This window comes from Mya arenaria, chromosome 6 (assembly GCF_026914265.1).
Source record: "Mya arenaria isolate MELC-2E11 chromosome 6, ASM2691426v1".
NCBI lineage: Eukaryota > Metazoa > Mollusca > Bivalvia > Myida > Myidae > Mya > Mya arenaria.
In genome coordinates this window covers 48,001,197-48,025,561 of record NC_069127.1, presented here as the reverse complement: position 1 = coordinate 48,025,561, position 24,365 = coordinate 48,001,197, and the positions used below count along the sequence as shown (strand labels likewise).

The 24,365-nt window shown below is 35.3% G+C and overlaps 1 protein-coding gene across 2 annotated transcripts in view; it reads right to left on the bottom strand.

Moving 5' to 3' along the window:
• LOC128238585 (GATOR complex protein MIOS-B-like) overlaps window positions 1-24,365 on the bottom strand; it is a 43,492-nt gene that overhangs the window by 14,174 nt on the left and 4,953 nt on the right. For both annotated transcript variants that reach the window (XM_052954657.1, XM_052954656.1), the window contains exons 5-19: window positions 21,047-21,090; window positions 20,063-20,121; window positions 19,618-19,768; window positions 19,334-19,435; window positions 18,451-18,545; window positions 17,081-17,122; window positions 15,632-15,687; window positions 11,926-12,044; window positions 11,497-11,615; window positions 11,046-11,171; window positions 10,713-10,788; window positions 9,592-9,805; window positions 7,218-7,301; window positions 6,892-6,998; window positions 6,459-6,634 (exon numbers count right to left, since the gene is read on the bottom strand). In XM_052954657.1, coding sequence (XP_052810617.1) covers window positions 6,459-6,634; window positions 6,892-6,998; window positions 7,218-7,301; window positions 9,592-9,805; window positions 10,713-10,788; window positions 11,046-11,171; window positions 11,497-11,615; window positions 11,926-12,044; window positions 15,632-15,687; window positions 17,081-17,122; window positions 18,451-18,545; window positions 19,334-19,435; window positions 19,618-19,768; window positions 20,063-20,121; window positions 21,047-21,090 — 1,570 coding nt within the window. The remainder of the gene's footprint in view (window positions 1-6,458; window positions 6,635-6,891; window positions 6,999-7,217; window positions 7,302-9,591; window positions 9,806-10,712; window positions 10,789-11,045; window positions 11,172-11,496; window positions 11,616-11,925; window positions 12,045-15,631; window positions 15,688-17,080; window positions 17,123-18,450; window positions 18,546-19,333; window positions 19,436-19,617; window positions 19,769-20,062; window positions 20,122-21,046; window positions 21,091-24,365) is intronic.

The following is a 24,365-nucleotide window of genomic DNA, read 5'->3' as shown; positions in this document are numbered from 1 at the left end:
AAAAAGGGCCGTAACTCCTAAATGACTAAAGCGATTTCCATGACTATCAAACTTGATCAAGATATTATGGTCACAAACATGTGTTTAAAGTTTGGTGAGGATTGGACAAACAGTTTTCAAGAATTAGATCGGAAACAATCTTCGGGACGTACGTACGTACAGACAGACAGACAGACAGACAGACAGAAGTACGGACAAGGGCAACCCTATATGCCGCCACTTTGTGGGGGCATAAAAACAACAGTTATCTAACTTGGTTATTGAAATAGGTTGGATGGTTGAGTACCAAAGGCGAGATTGATATTGTTAAAGATTTACAGAGACTTTACAGCATGACGTTGACGATTCACATAGGGATTTAAGTGAGTGCGTTTTAAAATTTGAAAATTTAGAAAAACATATTGCACAACTCCAGCGTGTATACATAAAGATTGTACAGAGACCCTGCAGCAAGACGTTGATGAATTACATGCGGTTTAAGTGAGAACATGTCAAAATTTGAAGATTTAGAAAAGTGTATTGAAGAACTCCAGCTTGAAAACTCAAAGGCCAATATGCATATATTTAGCATGCCCATCAATGAGCCGATAACAATTGGATCTTTTTTTTTTTTTTAAAAAGGTCATAGATCATGTCCTAAACGTGGCCAGCCCTAGGGATAAATGGATAAATGATGATAAAAAGCAGGTAAGACCAATTGGTGAACCTAAAGATGGCAGACAGCCTTTGACGCTGGTGACATTCCATTTCGATGAATAACAGGAACAGTTATATATTACAAATCTATACATAAAGTAGTGTGTCAAAAATACACAGTGACTGTCTTTTTGCAGTACTAAAAATGCTTTTAAAAAAAATAGACAAATCGATGACGGATAGGAATGATGACATCATATTATGTTTTACATACCAGAACAATCACCATTTTACGCGGGGTTGGACTATAAAGGTGTCGAACTACATGAAAATACATTGCTTAACTACACTATCATGCCAAATACACACCTTTTAGTTTTGGGTGACCTAAATGCAAGAACAGGGCTCCATTAATTTTTTTTACTTTGGACCACTATGTCGATGAATCTGACCCGTATGCTGACGTTATTGATGTTTCACATATTATGCCTAGAACTTTACATTCATAAACTAAAATGGCAGCAGTGTTGTGGTCTACTTCATATATACGGATGACATTTTAAATATAATTGACGATTTTATTGTAGGAGACCGAACGGATTCGCATCACTTTCCATTGAAACTAGAGCTATCACTGAAGGTGATTAATAACCCCGAATGCCGCCTCTCATTATAATTTATCATTGTATGAAGTTTTATGCTATTCCATCTAGTAGTTTTCAAGTTACTGTCCGGACAAAAGTTTGACAAAAAAACGCACAGAAAAAGGCAATTACTCTGTAATTTGCTAAAATAGTGAAGTGATTCATGAACACTGAGCTCCTTCTCATTGTCCTGTACCAGTGTATAAAGTTTTATTACATTCCATCAGGTAGTTTTCAAGTTACGCTCCGGACAAGAAAAAAGTAACAAAGGGCCATAACTCTGTAATTGGCTAAAATAAAATTGTTGTTCCTGTAGACTACACTTCTTCTCATTATGATCTATCACTGTATGAAGATTTATCAAATCCCATCCAATAGTTTTCAAGTTATGCTCTGGACAAGAAAAAGTAACAAAGGGCAGTAATTTTGTAATTAGCTGTTATATAATTGCGGTTCCTGTACACTGCACTCCATTTCATTATGTTCTATCACTGTATGAAGTTTTATTGAATTCCATCCAATAGTTTTCAAGTTATGCTCCGGACAAGAAAAAAGTAACAAAGGGCAATAACTTTGTAATTAGCTGAAAAAGAATTGGGGTTCCTGTACATTACCACTTCCTCTCATTATTATCTATCACTGTATGAAGTTTTATTAAATTCCATCCAATAGTTTTCAAGTCATGTTCTGGAGAAGAAAAAGTAACAAAGGGCAGTAACTCTGTAATTAGCTGAAATAGAATTGCGGTTCCTGTACAATGCACTCCCTCTCATTATGATGTATCACTGTATGAAGTTTTATTAAATTCCATCCAAGAGTTTTCAAGTTATGCTTCGGACAAGACAAAGTAACAAAGGGTAGTAACTCTGTAATTAGCTGAAATAGAATTTCGGTTCCTGTACACTGCACTCCCTCTCATTATGATGTATCACTGTATGAAGTTTTATTAAATTCCATCCAAGAGTTTTCAAGTCATGCTCCGGACAAGAAAAAGTAACAAAGGGCAGTAACTCTGTAATTAGCTGAAACAGAATTGCGGTTCCTTTACACTGCAATAGCTGAAATAGAGTTATGGTTTTTGTGCACTGCACTTCCTCTCATCGTGCTTTACCATTGTATGAAGTTTTAATAAATTCCATCAAGTAGTTTGCAAGTTAATGTCTGGAAAAAAATTGACATAAAGGGCAATATCTCAGTAATTAGGTTAGGTAGAGTTATGGTTCTTGAACACTGCACTTCCTGTCACTGTGCTTTACCATTGTATGAAGTTCCAATAAATTCCATCAAGTACTTTTCAAGTTATACTCTGGACAAAAAAAAAGTAACAAAGGGCAATAACTCAGTAATAAGCAATAATAGAGTTATGGTTATTGTACACTGCACTTCCTCTCATTATACTCATTATATTAAATGATTTTAAGTTGGACATAAATGATGTTAACTTATTTGCAAGTGCACTGAAACGATGAAGTGAAGTTTGTGAACGTACATTCGTATTTACTAACCCTCGAAACACGAAGAGGTTTGATAAAGCATGCAAATTGCTGAAGTATCATAAGCGAAAAGGTTACTTTAATTTAGGAGAGATAGGTCAGATATAAAATTGAAAGCTTGTATATTAGCAAGAAATGAATATAAGGAGTATTGGAACAAAAGGAGAAAGATTTAAATAAATCTGTACTGAACGAATTGATAGATAATGGCACTGGCAATAAATCTTTCAGGTTTAAATTTAAACGTTTATGCACCACTCGACAAACTTGAGATAAATATATCTATTGAAGAGTGGAAAACGCACTTAAAAAAAATATATTTTAAGACACTGATTTCCAGAGGTTACAGAAACTGAAACTTGAAATTGGGAGTCTCTATTTAAAAAGGTGATACAAAATCTACTGATAACTACCGGGGCATTTCGTTGTTTAACGTACTAAGTAAAATATATACTAGTATTTTATGTAAACGTATTTCTTTTTATGTCAATATTTACGACCAGATTTCCGAACTTCAGACCGGCTTTAGAGAGGGATATCGCTCCACGGACAATGCTTTTAATCTATATGTATATGTATTTGCACAACGCCGTTTATCTATGAAGGACACTTTATGTGACATTTGTGGATTTCCAAAAAGCTTTTGTTTTTGATTAAAGAGTACGCCTATATAATATATTTTTAAGAAATGTCTTTGTTGGATGACTATAATCTGCAATAACTTCTATGTACAAATGTGTGAAATCTGAGTCCACTCTCCAAGAGGTCATGTCTCAGACACGATTTGATTGTCCACAAGGTTTAAAACAAGGATGCATGGCATATCCTATACTCTTTATATAGTTTATAAATGACATTATAAGCCTTATACAACCAACAAAATACAATGGTATACATATTTTCCGGGCACAACACTTAAAAATTCTTTATTTGCTGACGATCTTGCTATACTAGCGAATACCCCATGAGATCTCCTGAGTGTCTACTTAATGCACTCAGTAACTATTGTGACGAATATAAAATATTCGTGAACATCAAAACTACTAAAATTATGTTGTTTAAAATGGTGACACACTATCAAGTGCGGAAAAAATGGTATTATCGCGGTGAACCAATAGAGATTGTAACTAGTTTCACATATGTCGTAGTTACCTTAATGAGGCAGTTGTACTGCCAAAAATGGCACGGGAACAAGCAAACAAATCTAAACGAGGGAAGGAAGAGTATTTATTGGGCATAGTTATGCACCCTAAATTTCGTAATATGACTTATTCGGTTATTAGAAAATATCATTTAATTTTTTATTTATAATAAAAATACATTTATACGAAAACAAGCAATTGTAAACAGTGGGTAACAAAATCATAGCTTAAAAGTTATATCAAAATGCATAGTAATCTAGGGATGGAAAACAATTAGAGACAGAACTTAAAGTGATGGGATGTTTATTCAAACTGTTAAACCATTTAAATTCGATAATAATTATAATATCAGTCAAGCAATTTTAATCGATTAGCGCCTTGTGCTAAATGAAGCCAATCAAACAAATCAAGGTGTGAAATTCTTGTTTGGGACCACGAAAACGACTTTGAGCGTGGAGAAATATCGACCCTCAAGATATCGAGCCGTCCGATCGAAATTTATATGAACAAAGAGTAAATAAAAATCGGTCCTTTTAATTTGGTTCGAGCCAACGAGGATATCGAGCCATGAGATATTGAGCCAACAAGTTTCGACGGTATATGGTTCAGAGATTTGGGGTGTATAACGAATATGTGTGGTAGAACAAGTCCACATTAATGCCTGTAAGCGCTATATGAGTTAACAACTAATGACTACAAATCTTGCTGTATTAGGTGAGTGTGGTTGTTTTCCTATGTATGTTGAATCTGCAAAACGTTACTGGATCAGATTTTTAAAAGTAGGAGATGATGGATCAAAAAGGGTTATTATATGCTTACAATGGCAGAACATGGTCATAAAAATTGGATGACATATGCAAAGAATATTTTGCTTAGCTGTGGATTTGAATATGTTTGGTATAACCAAAAAGTATTAAATAAAAAGCAGTATATTGTTTAGTTGAAACAACCACTTAAATGACTAGTATTGCCAGGAATGGCATTATTCTATTAAAGATTCTAAAAAATGATAATTTTACTCTCAGATTAAATCAAGTTTGTGTCATCAAATATACTTAGACTCCGTCAATATATGCAAAAATAGAAATGCTCTTTCTTGTTTTCAATGCTCATCACATAACCTTGAGATTGAAAATGGCCTATACTCTAATATTCATTGAGATCAAAGGTTATGTAAAGTATGTAAAGATGTTGTTGAAACAGAATTCCATTTTTTTGCTAATATGTCTTTTTGTTCTAATATCAAAAAAATACTTACCAAAGAAATATTATGAAAATGCTACTATTAACAAGTGTATCATCTTGAGGTGTACAAAAAATGAAAAATTGTAAAGGAATATAGCTATGCTACAAGCTTTGTAAAAATGTTATAATTAATGTTAATACTTATACAAGTCATTGGTGTATTTTCGTGCTTTAAGTTTAATGATTTTAGTTGTGTAACATCTGTTATTGCTTGTGATCTCGGGTGTTGTTGGAATGGGTTGATTGACCATCGATGGGTACCACTAAATCAACCGCACCTGTGTGGGTGGCTGTCTCGACACACTTAGTTGGGATGCAAGTTATTGCAGGGGTTTCTGAGTTTATATGTGCTATAGGATTGTGCCTAATATTTGATTACAACGTGTACTCCTTAAATACTTCTATTTCATTTTGAAAAGGTATTTAATGCATGCTACACATTCAAACTTGTATTTCACCTTGCACTTCTTTATTTCTTTTCTTGCATTTTGACATTTATCTTACTTGGTTATTTAATTAGGTTGGATGGTGGAGAACTATTGTATAAAGTCTCAATGCAATACATCAAGTAATTGATGGGCTATTAACCTATGTGTGCCAACATACAAAATCTTAACAGGAATTTCTATGTTAAATAATAAAGTGCAATTATTTGCTTTTTATGTATGATCGCTGCAGTTATCTTACTTGATTAATTAAGTAGGTTGAAAAGTTGGGAACACATGTCCTAAGTTGGATGTAATAAATGATGTCTTTGCTGAGATATTGACTTAAATGAGCCCAGAATTTCTAGGTCAAATAATAAAGGGCCATTATTAGCAATATATGCAAAATATAGTCTTACTTGGTTATTCAAGTAGGTTGGATGGCTGAGTACTATTGTATAGAGTCGCAATGCAATACTGTAAGAAGTTGCCGAGATATTGACCTATGTGTGCTTACATGCAAAACCGTAATAATTTGTAAGTCCAATAATGAAGGGCAATATTTTGCAAAATATGCAAGATTATAGATATAGTTATCTAACTTGATTAATCAATTTGGTTGGATAGTTGGGAACACATGTCTGAAATTTTTATGCAATACATGATGTATTTGCTGAGATATTGACTTAAATCTGGTCCGATGAAAAACCTTAACCATACCTTTTAAGTTGAATAACATAGGGCCATTATTTGCATTTAATGCTAAAAAAAGTTATCTAACTTCGTTATCCTAGTAGGTTGGATAGTTGAGTACCAGTCTATTGAGTTGAGTATAAAGTCTCAATGTAATGCATCAAGTAGCTGTGTTCCTACCAAAACTTCATCAAAGTCTCCATCACGCTCACACGCCAGAAAGGCAAACATGGCCCGCAGGTATGGGTTGTTCAGTGAGAGGCGTAGTTCACTGCAAGTCTGCAACCACAGAGCATTACGCTCCTCTGTGAAACCTGACAATGCCATTGCTACCATACTGTACATATGACCATCCTCTGGAAAAGGTATAATGGATATTTTAATTAACCTAATTAAATAAGGTGATGAAATCAAAAGTGTATTCTTCATGTTATGATGAAGATGTATAATTATATGCATATGGGATAAAATAATTTAGAAAATTTTAAAAGGAATGAAATGAACAGACATGTTCCATAGATAAGTATGATCAATATCAAGAACAAAAAATCTCATGGATTTACCCCCCCCCCCCCCCCCACCATGATATGTCATATTCTTATTATATTACTACCTGCCCGTGCAGCCTCTGCGCTGAGAATCTTGACTGCCTTCCCTATCTTGAGGCTCAACACGGCAATGGCTGCCGCTCGCTCATACTCCCGATTCTCCGTCACCAAACTACAGTAAACACATGTCAAATGTCGCAATCAAATAGCAATAGATAATTAAAAATATAATTGATGGAACCACATCTTTGATATTATTATTATTATTATACCTCATTTATATTGCACTCTTTTCATAAAACAATATACGTTCAAAAGTGCTTAAATATTGTCACATATAAAACTCCACTTTTTCTGTTGAGACTACTGTAGTACAATCCCTGTTCTTTACCTGTCTAGAAGAAGAGAGAGCGGATCGGAGGTGTCTTGCGGTTCTCGGTTGTACCACCATCCACAAAGCTGCAAGGCCCGTGACCTGCAAACAGGCAATACCATCATTTACAATTAAATGGTACAGATGAAGATATGAAAATGGAAAGCAGAAGATTAGACTCAATTTTATTGTTCTTGACATCAACAAATCAGGGTCTGTCCTTCAAACTTTTGAAAATTAAAGTTGAAAATCAGCATGGGTCGACATCTACCTTGCTATTGTGCCATTGTTTTTAAAGATGTGTATAATGTATATTGCAATCAAGTTGGGATAACTCAAATATGTTTAAACTTTTTTGTATACAACACTTTTGATTGATAATATAGACAAGAGCTGTCACAGTATGTGACGAATGCCCCCGAATGTGACATTGACCTACGAACAAGGTCAGTACATGAAAAGTTGATCTTGCCTTTACGTGTCAAATACATATGGCAAGTTATTTTAAATTGCCTCTGAACATAAAAAAATACCACCCATACTTGACAACCTACACTGTTATGTCCTTATATTCAGAATTCCCTTGTGAATAAACACTTAGTGTATCTTTCATCTTAGAGGTAGGGACATTGGTCTTGCACGCGACACGTTGTCTTCGTATGTGGAACACATGTAGCAAGTGATTTTAAAATCTGTCCATACAAGGGAAAGTAACAGCCCTGACACGACAACCTATACTCTATGTCCTTATATGCAGCACTCCATTGTGAATAAACACTAAGTGTGACCTTGACCTTTGAGGTAGGGACACGGGTCTTGCACGCGACGACACGTCGTCTTGGTATGTGGAACACATGTGGCAAGTTATTTTAAAATCTGTCCATACAAGGGAAAGTTACAGCCCAGATATGACAACCTATACTCTATGTCCTGTATGTGGAACACATGTGGCAAGTTATTTTAAAATCTGTCCATACAAGGGAAAGTTACAGCCCAGATATGACAACCTATACTCTATGTCCTTATATGCAGTACTCCATTGTGAATAAACTCTATGTGTGACCTTGACCTTTGAGGCAGGGACACGGGTCTTGCACGCGACAAGTCGTCTTGGTTTGTGGAACACATGTGGCAAGTTATTTTAAAATCTGTCCATACAAGAGAAAGTTACAGCCTGGACACAACAACCTATACTCTATGTCCTTATATGCAGCACTCTATTGTGAATAAACACTAAGTGTGACTTTGACCTTTGAGGTAGGGACACGGGTCTTGCAAAAGGCACATCGTCTTGGTGCGTGGAACACATTTGGCAAGTAATTTTAAAATCTGTCCATACAAGGGAAAGTTACAGCCCGAACATGACAACCTATACTCTATGTCCTTATATGCAGCACTCCATTGTGAATAAACACTAAGGGCGACCTTGACCTTTGAGGTAGGGACACGGGTCTTGCACGCGACACGTCGTCTTGGTATGTGGAACACATGTGGCAAGTTATTTTAAAATCTGTCCATACAAGAGAAAGTTACAGCCTGGACACGACAACCTATACTCTATGTCCTTATATGCAGCACTCTATTGTGAATAAACACTAAGTGTGACTTTGACCTTTGAGGTAGGGACACGGGTCTTGCAAAAGACACATCGTCTTGGTACGTGGAACACATTTGGCAAGTAATTTTAAAATCTGTCCATACAAGGGAAAGTTACAGCCCGAACATGACAACCTATACTCTATGTCCTTATATGCAGCACTCCATTGTGAATAAACACTAAGGGTGACCTTGACCTTTGAGGTAGGGACACGGGTCTTGCACGCGACACGTCGTCTTGGTATGTGGAACACATGTGGCAAGTTATTTTAAAATCTGTCCATACAAGAGAAAGTTACAGCCTGGACACGACAACCTATACTCTATGTCCTTATATGCAGCACTCTATTGTGAATAAACACTAAGTGTGACCTTGACCTTTGAAGTAGGGACATGGGTCTTGCAGGCGACACGTCGTCTTGGTATGTGGAACACATGTGGCAAGTTATTTTAAAATCTGTCCATACAAGGGAAAGTTACAGAGCCGGACGGACGGACGGACGGTGCGATTTTAATATGCCCACCTTCGGGGGCATAAAAATATAACTGATAAAACAATCACAAACAATTCAAATAATTATACAAAATAGAATACTGTCAGAATGCATTAGATTTATTTCATGACTTTTTTTTCTGACAATTTTGTGAGATTTAAAGTTCATGATGCCGACATTAATTATCTGAAACTATACAAAGTTAATGTTTCCCTTAGTTTTAAACTTGATATCTGAAATTTAAACCCACATAATATTAATCCAATGTACAATATTGTCCCTGTCCTCACATATTCACCCACCTTGCCTCACTGTGGTACTGTTTCACCTGTCGTCTGTCAGAAGAGTTCCCTTGTGCGCCCTCTGGATACTGCCACGTTGAGTACACAAGGTTGGAGGCTGGACGCTCACTCCGGTCACCAGCCACCAGGTCCAACACGCCAACATACCGACCCTTCCCACCCTTACGCTGTTGTTGCTGCTGAGCTTCCTCCCCGCATATCAGGGTTGTGGATACTTAGTAACGGTTAGGGCAAACTTTTTACACTGTTGTAATTCAACTTTAAATGTTTTACAACTATAATTATGATCCAAATAATTTGATGGTTATAACATAAAAGTGTTGCTTTCGTGCAAAATTGAATGAAGATGATTTATGAAACTAGAATTCTGCAAATCGGATGTGCAACCTGTCTATAACAGCCCACAATTTGCCTAGTTCACCTTGACTTTGACTGTAGACCTATCGATCCCAAACTCATTTGAGGTAATCTACTGATTAATCCCAATGTGCATACTATAAGTTTGAAGATTCTACACCAAGTTGTTCAAAAAATTTATTTGAAATGAAAGCGGTCTTAATTTTTCCAGCGAAGGTCACCATGTCCTTGACCTTTGACCTCAAACCATTAAGGGTCATCTGCTGACCATGATTTATGTGCATACCAAGTTTTAAGACTCCACAATAAGCTGTTCAAGTTACTGATCAGAAATGAGAGCGTCCATAATTTTCCTAGAACAGGTCACCACGACCTTGACCTTTTACATATTGATCCCAAAATGAATATTGCTCGTCTACTGACCATGAGTATGGTAAGGTGTACCAAGTCTGTACACAGCATCAAGTCATTCAAAAGTATTTTAATCGGAAATGAAAGGTTGGATTATACTTAAGATGACAAAGAAGAAGCAGCAGACACCAATCAAAGTAATCCCTATGTGTCTGCCATGCTTTAAAGACAAAAGGGGTTATAAACTGTAGGGCAACCTATTGGTCGAGTTTCATGATCCTTTCAACCTTCCCCAGGGTTTTTGTGCGGACAAGACATGGTCTACCAACAGACTGATCTACTGACAGCTGAATTCTTCTTCATAAGAATGAAATCCTTGTTTTTTACTGTTAGGATGTAAGCAGTGAGGATACAGTCTAGCCAGTGCCAAAGTGCATGTAGATGGGGCTCATCTGCAACCACTACCGCATTATTCCATAGTGCTTCTCTCTGTAACATTCAAGAACAGGTACATTAAGATTGTGGAAATCTGAAATTAAAACATTCATGCCTTTTAATTGAAAAAGCCCAGCGCAGGACTTTTGTAAAACAAACCAAGAAAAAAATAAAATTTCAACCAGAAATTAATATTCCAAATGAAATGACAATGTTTATGGCAGAGTTTTTGACATAAGAGTGTCAGAGACAGGATTTTTTTTAATTTTCTTAATTAAGCAATAATTAAAGTGACAGATATTATCTCTAACATGTAGGCCATAGCCTTGAAGTGTGCGCTGTTTGATACGGAGGGATATGTCCATCTCAGAAGTGTAATCTTGCACAGAGATCACCTTCCCAAACATCCACGACACAGTCATTGACGGATTGAAACTCTGAAAAAAAAACACCAATACTTATTTCAATATAAGAACTAAATTCGAGTTTTCGGTTTTAAATGTTTTACCACATAACATATTGTAATCGAATATTGTGATTAAATATTGGACAAGAAGCATAATCAATAATCTAATCATCAATTTCACAATGAAACTGACTCATTATAAAATTAAGAGACACATAGTATAATACTAGTGACATGTACATAATCTGATCTGTCCTGCAGGGGTGACCCTGGTTGTATACATACCATGGGCAGTTTTTCAAATATCTGCTTGTCCTTGATCTATCCTGTAGGAGTGATAGTGGTTGTATACATACCATGGGCAGTTTTTCAAATATCTGGTTGTCCTTGATCTGCCCTGTAGGGGTGACGGTGGTGAGACGGTTCTCACACGTTGGGTGCCACGTAAAGTTAACCACTGCATGCTGCTTGTTAGCTGAGGAATAACAGCAGTAACAGACAACTAACAGTATTTCACACATGTATGTCTTTTATTTATTTTGTCATCTTCTACCTCTAACATATTGGCACAAGCAGTAATTGTTCAGTATTAAAATACAAAATTAAACTTGTATTTTTCAAGATAATAATTGAAAGTACCGGTATGCTTACTATTTGCTATAATTGTCTTTCTATTTTGTTTTTTTATTCATTCATGTTCCCATTCCCTCATTTTTTTTCATTAACTTACTTTGTGCTTTTGATTACATGTATGTCAGTCATTAACCTATTCCTCGATTTCTTACGTTGTAACGTCCTGTCGAAGATGACAGGCTCGAGCTCCTCTGTGCCGATGATGGAGTGGCGAATATCAAACAGCTTCACGACAGAACTGTCTCGACTCAGCACAGCAAGAAACCCAGCCCTGCCAAAGTGTCACATATAGTTTACCATACTTTATTTTTGAGTCATAGAAATTAAGTCATATACATGTATATTGTTAAATTAATAAATAATAAACAAGAAACGCCGCAATGCGACGAAACCAGGTTTTTAATGATTGACAGAAGAACTTCAGCCTGTGTCTGTTTTTCTATTTTTAGTAACAGTGACCTTGACCCTAGGGACCTCAAATGCAATCCATTGAAAGGTATCCATAAACTCTGCCTTTATACCAAGTTGTCTCAGGATATGTCAACCCTAACTTAAGTTATTCAGTTTCAACCATTTTTCTATTTTTAGTAACAGTGACCTTGACCTTGAATCTAGGGACCCCAAACACAATCCCATGAAAGTATCCATAAACTCTTCCTTTATACCTGGTTTGGTCAAGATATGTAGACCCTGTCTAAAATTATTCAGTTTCAACTGTTTTTCTATTATTAGTAACAGTGACCTTGACCTTGAATCTAGGGACCCCAAAACGCAATCCCATGAAAGTATCCATAAACTCTTACTATAGACCAAGTTTGGTCAAGATATGTCAACTCTAACTAAAGATATTCAGTTTGAACCATTATTCTATTTTTAGTAACAGTGACCTTGACCCTAGGGGCCCAAAATGCAATCCCATGAATGGTCTCCATAAACTCTTCCTATAGAACAAGTTTGGTCAAGATATGTCAACCTGAACTAAAGTTATTCAGTTTCAACCGTTTTGCTCTTTTTAGTAACAGTCACCTTGACCTTGAACCTAGGGACCCCAAACGCAATCCCATGAAAGGTCTCCATAAACTCTTCCTATAAACCAAGTTTAGTCAAGATATGTCAACCCTAACTAAAGTTATTCAGTTTCAACTGTTTTGCTATTTTTAGTAACAGTCACATTGACCTTGAACCTAGGGACCCCAAACGCAATCCCATGAAAGGTCTCCATAAACTCTATCTATAGACCAAGTTTAATCAAGATGTGTCATCCCTAACTCAAGTTATTCAGTTTCAACCGTTTTGCTATTTTTAATAACAGTGACCTTGACTTTGACCCTAGGGACCCCAAACGCAATACCATGAAAGGTATCCATAAACTCTTACTATAGACCAAGTTTGGTCAAGATATGTCAACCCTTACTAAAGTTATTTAGTTTTAACCGTTTTTCTATTTTTAGTAACAGTGACCTTGACCTTGAACCTAGGGACCCCAATCGCAATCCCATAAAAGGTACCCATAAACTCTTTCTATAGACCAAGTTAAGTCAAGATATGTCATCCCTACCTAAAGTTATTTAGTTTCAACCGTTTTTCTATTTTTAGTAACAGTGACCTTGACCTTGAACCTAGGGACCCCAATCGCAATCCCATGAAAGGTACCCATAAACTCTTTCTATAGACCAAGTTTGGTCAAGATATGTCAACCCTTACTAAAGTTATTCAGTTTCAACTGTTTTGCTCTTTTTAGTAACAGTCACATTGACCTTGAACCTAGGGACCCCAAACGCAATTCCATAAAAGGTTTCCATAAACTCTTCCTAAAGACCAAGTTTAGTCAAGATATGTCATCCCTAACTAAAGTTATTCAGTTTCAACCGTTTTTTCTATTTTTAGTAACAATGACCTTGACCTTGACCCTAGGGACCTCAAACGCAATCCCATGAAAGGTCTCCATAAACTCTATCTATAGACCAAGTTTAATCAAGTTATGTCATCCCTAACTAAAGTTATTCAGTTTCAACCGTTTTTCTATTTTTAGTAACAGTGACCTTGACCTTGACCCTAGGGACCCCAAACGCAATCCCATGAAAGGTCGCCATAAACTCTATCTATAGACCAAGTTTAATCAAGATATGTCATCCCTAACTAAAGTTATTCAGTTTCAACCGTTTTTCTATTTTTAATAACAGTGACCTTGACTTTGACCCTAGGGACCCCAAACGCAATCCCATGAAAGGTATCCATAAACTCTTACTATAGACCAAGTTTGGTCAAGATATGTCAACCCTTACTAAAGTTATTTAGTTTTAACCGTTTTTCTATTTTTAGTAACAGTGACCTTGACCTTGACCCTAGGGACCCCAATCGCAATCCCATGAAAGGTACCCATAAACTCTTTCTATAGACCAAGTTTAGTCAAGATATGTCATCCCTAACTAAAGTTATTTAGTTTCAACCGTTTTTCTATTTTTAGTAACAGTGACCTTGACCTTGAACCTAGGGACCCCAATCGCAATCCCATGAAAGGTACCCATTAACTCTTTCTATAGACCAAGTTTGGTCAAGATATGTCAACCCTTACTAAAGTTATTCAGTTTCAACTGTTTTGCTCTTTTTAGTAACAGTCACATTGACCTTGAACCTAGGGACCCCAAACGCAATCCCATAAAAAGGTCTCCATAAACTCTTCCTAAATACCAAGTTTAGTCAAGATATGTCATCCCTAACTAAAGTTATTCAGTTTCAACTGTTTTGCTCTTTTTAGTAACAGTGACCTTGACCCTAGGGACCCCAAACGCAATCCCATGAAAGGTCTCCATAAACTCTATCTATAGACCAAGTTTAATCAAGATATGTCATCCCTAACTAAAGTTATTCAATTTCAACAGTTTTTCTATTTTAGTAACAGTGACCTTGACCTTGACCCTAGGGACCCCAAATGCAATCCCATTAAAGGTACCCATAAACTCTTTCTATAGACCAAGTTTGGTCAAGATATGTCAACCCTTACTAAAGTTATTCAGTTTCAACTGTTTTGCTCTTTTTAGTAACAGTCACATTGACCTTGAACCTAGGGACCCCAAACGCAATCCCATAAAAAGGTCTCCATAAACTCTTCCTAAATACCAAGTTTAGTCAAGATATGTCATCCCTAACTAAAGTTATTCAGTTTCAACTGTTTTGCTCTTTTTAGTAACAGTGACCTTGACCCTAGGGACCCCAAACGCAATCCCATGAAAGGTCTCCATAAACTCTATCTATAGACCAAGTTTAATCAAGATATGTCATCCCTAACTAAAGTTATTCAATTTCAACAGTTTTTCTATTTTAGTAACAGTGACCTTGACCTTGACCCTAGGGACCCCAAATGCAATCCCATTAAAGGTACCCATAAACTCTTTCTATAGACCAAGTTTGGTCAAGATATGTCAACCCTTACTAAAGTTATTCAGTTTCATAGGTGAGTTTGACGCTGCCCGGCCACCCGAACAATGATGTTCGCTATTCTAATAACCAGGTTTCACTATGTGAAAACCTGGTTAAAAATTATAACATACATGTATATGCATTTATTCTTTCAATTACATATAAAATATTTGATTTCTTGAATGTTTGTATTGCACACATAGATATCTGTTTTTAAAATGTAGAAAAATAAACAGATATTTTAACCATTGCATGATATAAACTTTAATGTTAAAGGATTTCTCATATTTTAAGCATAAGTTTATGAAGTTCTATAAGAAGAGGGATGTCAAAGCCTGTTCAAGCTGTTATACCTTGGTTACTATAAATTCTTGTTTAAAACTACTGTACTCGCATAAGTAGTACCGGTACTATATACATGTACCATACTATACCCACCTAGTGGGACACCAGTCTATCTTCATCACTCCTCTATCAGTCGGAATGGTCAGAATCTTGGCACATGTTAAGGCATATTTCTATATTTATACTCATGTTTATACTATCAATAACATATGACATACATGTAGCCTCTGTTAAAATTCAACAACCAATTAACATATAATGAAATGATTGTTATTGTTTTTAACTTTAGCACCTAATACAAGTTACATATTTTTTTTTCAACAGAGCATTTCTTTTGCTTTCAAGTACTGTGAAATCATTTATATTCGTTGGCATGAAATTTTGTGGTTTTCTGAAAATTTACATTTTCATGGGTACTTGAATTTGTCGTTTTTCATTTTTGAAAAAAAAATGAAACTGCGATTGTCCTAAATCGTCTGCATAATCTCCACGCGCTGGGAATGTGATTTCCGTCTTCTACGTCACACGGTTTATGACACTCGCTTTAGTGATACAACATGCCAATAAGTGCTTATACCCATGTCAATTATCGATTTAATTGGAAATTAGGGTTATAAAAGAAGATTGACCCTGATCAAAGATAACGGAAGGCGAAGCCACTGAATATCAATTAAGAATTTTGCAAACTGTATAAAACACCGAGAAGGTGCGTATATTTGAGTACAAACAATCAATCTAATCGATTAAATATTTCATTAAAGAAAAAAAATGAGTACCAGCACTCAACATGCACATCTTGTAAACCTGGAGATTTTCATGAACAGCACACGCTACAGCACGTGTTCATCATTTGGTTAATAAAAAACACAATGAAATGATTTGGTTAATGGTTTGTTAAAGGCAGATATAATTGTTGCCAAAACAATTATAGTCAGATATACAGTGAGTTCGGTATTTACGCTGTATACTGCGACCTCTGTAAAGAATATACTAGTCTAAGATTATGTACACAACAAGGCAATTGAAAAAGGGAATAAAGGGTCTATTATTTCATGAGATCTTGAATTCGTGGATCACCCAACCCACAAAAACCACAAACATTAATGCCCCACGAACATTAATGATTTCACAGTAGTTTATTAACATTTATCAGTTTAACTCAACATGATATTTCACTGCATCAAACAAAGAAAACATAATTTTGATAATTTTAGTCCATTCTCACATCCAAATAAAATGGCAATATGCACAGGGCTCAAACACAAATACATATAGGATTTGTCATGGGTTATCATATCATACACAATATTATACACAATTTTATTCAACAAGTTTGGGAAATTTGTTTCTATGCTGGCTAATATAACTTGTTTTAATGTTTATACCTGTGAACCACTGATACAGGGTTTCACTTTTATAAGACAGGAACTATACAATGGAACCTTATCATTCACTTTCAGTATGATGAAAAAACCTAGACAATAATATTTTTAATACAATTGTAAAACACAGAGTAACTCAATAATAAGAAATATAGGATACAGGTTTTTCAAAGTTTCTCACATCCCATATTGAAACATGGTTCTGAAAAATAAGTGCTGTTTAAATCTTCTAACAAAATAGAAACAAAAGTAAAAAACAGATAATTGCATTATAATAATTTACAAAAACAATCCAATGAATGATAATTATGAAACAAAGCTAAATACACTAAAATAATACTTGATGTATGAAGGAAAATAGAGATCTATGAATTCTGAATCTGAATGTTAATACATAATGTGTAGCTTGTGTTAAGAATTTGACAATAAACCATTTTCCTCATAGTAAGAAGAGTTCTAAATCTGCCTATTTACTCTTACCTGATGGAAAGAAGAGTTCTAAATCTGCCTATTTACCCTCACCTCATGGTAAGAAGAGTTCTAAATCTGCATATTTACCCTTACCTCATGGTAAGAAGAGTTCTAAATCTGCCTATTTACCCTCACCTCATGGTAAGAAGAGTTCTAAATCTGCCTATTTACCCTCACCTCATGGTAAGAAGAGTTCTAAATCTGCCTATTTACCGTTACCTCATGGTAAGAAGAGTTCTAAATCTGCCTATTTACCCTTACCTCATGGAAAGAAGAGTTCTAAATCTGTCTATTTACCCTTACCTCATGGTAAGAAGAGTTCTAAATCTGCCTATTTACCGTTACCTCATGGTAAGAAGAGTTCTAAATCTGCCTATTTACCCTTACCTCATGGTAAGAAGAGTTCTAAATCTGCCTATTTACCCTTACCTCATGGTAAGAAGAGTTCTAAATCTGCCTATTTACCCTCACCTCATGGTAAGAAGAGTTCTAAATCTGCCTATTTACCGTTACCTCATGGTAAGAAGAGTTCTAAATCTGCCTATTTACCGTTACCTCATGGTAAGAAGAGTTCTAAATCTGCCTATTTACCCTTACCTTATGGTAAGAAGAGTTCTAAATCTGTCTATTTACCCTTACCTCATGGTAAGAAGAGTTCTAAATCTGCCTATTTACCGTTACCTCATGGTAAGAAGAGTTCTAAATCTGCCTATTTACCCTTACCTCATGCAAAGAAGAGTTCTAAATCTGCCTATTTACCATTACCACATGCAAAGAAGAGTTCTAAATCTGCCTAACTACCATTACCTCATGGAAAGAAGAGTTCTAAATCTGCCTAATTACCCTTACCTCATGGTAAGAAGAGTTCTAAATCTGCCTATTTACCATTACCACATGCAAAGAAGAGTTCTAAATCTGCCTAACTACCATTACCTCATGGAAAGAAGAGTTCTAAATCTGCCTAACTACCCTTACCTCATGGTAAAAAGAGTTCTTAATCTGCCTATTTACCTTTACCTCATGGTAAGAAGAGTTTTAAACCAGCCTATTTACCCTTACCTCATGATAAGAAGCGATGCGTGACTCATGCATTGGGTCAGTACAGACACCATTCACGTACTTGGTGTGGGCCACTAGGTGGGGTTTACTTGTATCTGTCAATAAACATGTACAATGATTGACAAACAAACTAGAGCTGTCACATTTACTCCCTGCTCATCGCCTGGACACAGGAATAGTAAACTGTTTCTTTGAAAAGGGGCTATAACTCAGTCAGATAGATTTAAACCAAACTTGACCTGTATTTTATAGTGGTTAACATGTGTATTATAAATAAATTAAAGTCCTCGTACCTGTCATGCGCTATCATTCTGACATCAAATTTGGCAAATTCTAAGGGGAAATAACTCTCTCAAAAACAGATAGTTTGTAAAGAAAGTCAAATCTGATCTGTATTTTATGGTGTTATAAATGTGTTGAAAACATTATTCAAACCCGTAAACCCTGTCATAAGTTATTGTCCCTACATAAAGTGGTATGTAACCAAAGTCAAACTTGATCTGTATCTTATGCTGTTAAACATGTGTACCATAATTAAAATATTTTATGAGTTACTGTCCAGACATTTCTGACTAATCAACAGACAAGATTATTCCTAAATACCCCCAAAAAACTTGGTTTGATGGGGGTATAATTATTGCGATTTCAATGATATTATTCCTACATAACACCATCATCATGGTTGTTGAATAACTTTATAACACTTTTTTCATATAAGTTATAGAGAGGCGAGACCACACGTCTCAGCTTGATAGATATCATGACAAATATTAGTTATTAAATTGGTTATCGATCAAGATTTCAACAATTTTCCCATCAAAGGAATATGAATTAAAGGAAGTTTTACACCAATAGAAACATTTGCCATGTGACTTGTACATACCTCTGATATCATACACTCGTAGCACCTTGGCATTCATGCCAGCCACAAATGTCTTTGGTTCCAGGTTAAACCAGGCAAATGATGAAGTGGTCTCCCCTAGACCTGGAATTAATGAACATTTCTAAAGTGACTGCCAAGGTTCCAACAATATGTGTTAATCTGCCCTTATAACTTGGACATCAATATTCCCCTAGTTAAAACTACAGAGAAAACAACTTCTTTTCTTTTGTGCCAAAGCAAGATGCCTTGTACACACCCCCAATAAATGAATATTTCCAAATTACCTATCTCAATGAATGGTTTGCTGACAATGTTATCCTGCATGGTGTAACGCTGCCGGTCACTCAGGTAGGGTAGGTCAGAAGTTGGGCAGGCATTTACATCCCACACACAGATACAGCAGTCGCTACGATGCTTGTCCAAACCCTCACAGAGCTAAACACATTTTTTCATTAATGTTATTTAAATTCTTTACATAACATATATTGACAGAATTACATGTACACACCATTAAGCTGCACAAATACAAGTTTTTGGCAATCTAGTCTTTAGGAGAATTGTTTAAACCAGTTTGGGCATATATTTGTCCTAATATTCTTTAGCATTATTACCGTATGCTGCCCACTCTAACAAGAAGTGCACATATTCTCTAACACAAACCTCAAGTTGTTTCCATTAAGACAAAACGTGCAAGCTAAGAATGAGATATGTGGCTCGTGGTGTACTTACTAGATGGTGATACACAGGGTTCCACGCGAGATAGGAGCAATAACGTAGGTGTCGCGGCACTGGAAAACAATGAATAATTCAAAATTTTCTAAAAAGACTTTGGATGCAGCTAGACCATTTTTAGGCTGTAGGCCGCTAGGCCTGCAGACTTTTATAACCATATCTCGGAAATCGCATCGGCAGATCGACATAACATTTTTAACTTTTGGCGAATTAATGCGCGCACGGGCGTATGAACCCCAGCGCGGTTAGAACTGCATTTACATTCACATCGAACATACCTTGTAGGCAATAGATATGGACTGCATTCTGCATATTAATTAGCTTACTATAAATAACGCTGTAATGAGTTCTCAGTCTATGTTATGTGGTTAATATAGTTCGAATAAGCTGCGTTTTGCGTAATATAATGCAATTGAATTGTACAATAAGCAATTATTTTAATATCGGCGAGTTACAGAACGCAATACACAGATGCAGAAATAAGTTTGATACTGGAAGTATTTTTTTTTTTAATAAAAAGGTTCAATTAATCAACTGAATGTTTTTTTCCATTCTGCTATATTTTATAACATTTTTACCCAAACTGAATACTAGTTACACACAATAATCTTCATGTAAGGTAACTTTTGAAGATAAATGAAAAGGACAATTGTACTGTTTATGTGGAAAACTAGGCTCTAGAAGCAACAGATAAATACAAAATTCGCCTTTTTTGTTGAACATGCATTTTACCGAAACCATTTCCATATTTTGTAATATGCCTATGAAATGGTTATCATAAAATTATTTTTTGTCATTGAATAAAGTATGAGTTTGCTAATTACTATCCGTGGCAACAAACATAGTTTCCAAAAATAAAATGAATGTTAACTTGTAGTTCTAATTCCTTGCCGTTAGGGATGGAATACCTTAAAAATTGAACATCGAAGTTTACAATTCTTTCCTATTTGAAATGAGGAGAAAAAGCCCTGAAACACATACCAAATTCTTTTCCAATCAAATCACTCTCTCCCTTTCTTCCAAAACTGAAACAAAACCATGGTTAAAAAGAAAAAGTTAAAATATCATCTACACATCCACGGCGGGGAATCCACGTGACCAAATGGTAGGTTTCAGTGCAAGATGGCGTCACCAAAACGCTCGACTCGAGCCGAAAATCAAGGTAATACATATAATTATAAAAGTTTCTTTAATTTTTAACATAGCCTATCATATGCCCACCTACCTAGTGTGTATTAGCATATCCATGTTTTCCTTGAAACTTTAACCGTTCTCGAGAACACTTCTGAAATGATTCCAAAATGTACGAAATCGGACTGGTAGGTTACAGTTCCATTTATCATTTTGGCTCGGATTTAGCAGAAAATGAGGTTATAATTTGGGAAAATCGCATAAAACACTTAAGTTTTGTTTAAACATAACAGGCACATGCATTTGGGAACGAATATTTTGATGATTTTAAAAGATATGAGAACGAAAAGAAAATGATAGGTTGCAGCTCCGATTTTTGAAGAGATAGGTTGCAGTTCCATAATTAGGTTGCCGTATGGACTGCAGATTCTTTGACTTAGTTTTAGTGTTCAAGCCAAACATATAGGTTCCCATAAAACTCAACTGATATTTTTCTATACCATTGTTCTTTTTACATAGTTATAACATCATCTGAAATTATAAAATCATTGAAAATCACATCGAGACTGCTGTTTTTATACTTTTGATTTTTCTGCTTACAAATTTATAAGGTTACCATCATTAATGATTTGTTTTCTGTGACAAATTGATGTATTACACGTTTAGAGTTGAATTGTTAAACCATTATCTGTGATAAAATCTGCACACCAGTATACTTTTATTGTATAAGTCAATCGATGTTTTGCAATTTTCGATATATCATATGGAATGCATTTTTATCTTTTAGACCAATGACACGAATAAGAGAGTCTTTCCCTTCATCAACCTAAATGAAATGAATGCAGGATATCTAAACAGCCAACCAAAAAAAATGCCAGCGATACAACAAAACAAAAGAAGTGTTCAGTGAGCATTCGTTTGATCACAAGGTGAGGTCAAGACTGGCCTCACGCAGAAAGAAAGCGACAGCACCCACAGACAGAAATGCAATACAAAGGGAAACTTTAGGTGTACGTTGGGAAAAGGCTAGATGAAATTTGTCGAAACAGGTTCCAACAAAAATCATTGGAAAAGACTCATGTGCCATTCTCATAACAAAAAAACACGACAAATATATCCATTTTCACTGTAAATATCATAATAAATAGTTCATGTTATGCTGATGCCGTTCTTACATTTGATATTTTAGCTTTAATATATATATATGTGTGTGTGTTATAATATTAATCAATCAACGTTTTGTGTTATTTGTTGTAGAATGCCGATTGGTGCATGTCAAAAGCAACTTCCTATATGAGCTTGTATATTTATTACCCATTTACGTTTGAACTTTTAAATCGCTCCTTACATATTACATGTAATACATATTTGGTCACCAGTTCATGTAAGCAGAACTCATGAAAGGCAATCTTCGTCATTTTAGTTAAGTATAACGTTTAACTTTGTTACTTGCATTTGAACAAGATCAACGAATTAAACTCAACTGGTTTTCAATGTCAACATGCATTTTATATGTAAAAATATTGTTTAATCGCAGGATGATGTGGTTTAAACCTAGCTTATTCCTCCATTGTTTAATTATAAAACTATATTTGTCGCTGTTATAATCCTTCCGTGTCATGAACATGCATTACCTGACTTAATATCAGTACTAGAAAAATATGATGTAAGATATTGAAGAGTTCGCTTTCGATTAATGCGCCGTGTTGAACAACTTCGGACCAATTGAGACCACCTTTGTTTAAATGAACAAATACCAAACAAGTGATTGGTATTTTTTATTTATTAAACCTTGTGTTAACCTAAAGGTAACTTCAACTAAAGAAATCTTTAACATTTGATAAGGATAAAGATTATAAGTTTCTTCCATTGCAGAGAGTGTAAGATAGGTTCATTCCGACCCGAGCGTAGGGTGTTTTGCGGAAACGAGGTTTACCCTATCTTACGCGAGTGGCTATGGTAGATGCTTTTTCTCCCACCTCAGTTAAAAATAATTAAGTAAAAATGAGTTTTTTGCTGGAACTCTTTTGTGCATAGTGAAAATAATTGCGTATGGATATGAGATAATTCGTGGTTGTCATGGATATGCGCGCAGTGATTCCGATTAAATCAATAGTAAAATCGGTCTCTAAATAGTCCTAAGGAGAGTGAACCATTATTTCTTGAATGGTGCGTGAAAACTGTTTTATGGTGACATTCCAAGCGAGAAATAATTAACTAGCATTCTAAATATTGCCACAAGACAAGGTTTCCATGATGCTACAGACAACAGTCTTCAACAAGGGAGGTAATTACAATGTGGTGACCATTAAAAAGGAGTTCCATACGGGCATTTTATCTTTGCCCGTGGGCAAGATAAGAATATCTAGCATGGTTAAATTATTGGATGTACTTATCTGAGGTGGGAGAAAAGTTGTATCCATAATACTTCACATAATAATATATCGGCAGTAAATAAATAAAAATGTTAAACGACGTGTATATAATATCAGGATGTTTAACATTTATTTATATATTAAACATGATATTATTCAATAATCCAATAATCCTATATATATATATATATATATATATATATATCTTTAATTCATAAAAATAAAAACAGTTTGTCACATTTCAATTCCTCCATGCTTGTATACAATATCAGTGATACAATCACATTACATAATTTGCAGTCCAGACGACAACCTTTATATGGAACTGCAACCTATCTCTTCAAAAATCGGAGCTGCAACCTATCATTTTCTTTTCGTTCTCATATCTTTTAAAATCATTAAAATATTCGTTGCCAAATGCATATGCCTGTTATGTTTAAACAAAACTTAAGTGTTTTTTTACGATTTTCCCAAATTACAACCTCATTTTCTGCTAAATCCGAGCCAAAATGATAAATGGAACTGTAACCTACCAGTCGGATTTCGTACATTTTGGAATCATTGCAGAAGTGTTCTCGAGAACGGTTAAAGTTTCAAGGAAAACATGGATATGCTATTACACACTAGGTAGGTGGGCATATGATAGGTTATGTTAAAAATTAAAGAAACTTTTATAATTATATGTATTGCCTTGATTTTCGGCTCGAGTCGAGCGTTTTGGTGACGCCATCTTGCACTGAAACCTACCATTTGCTCACTTGGATTCCCCGCCGTGACATCTTTCATGAAATTTT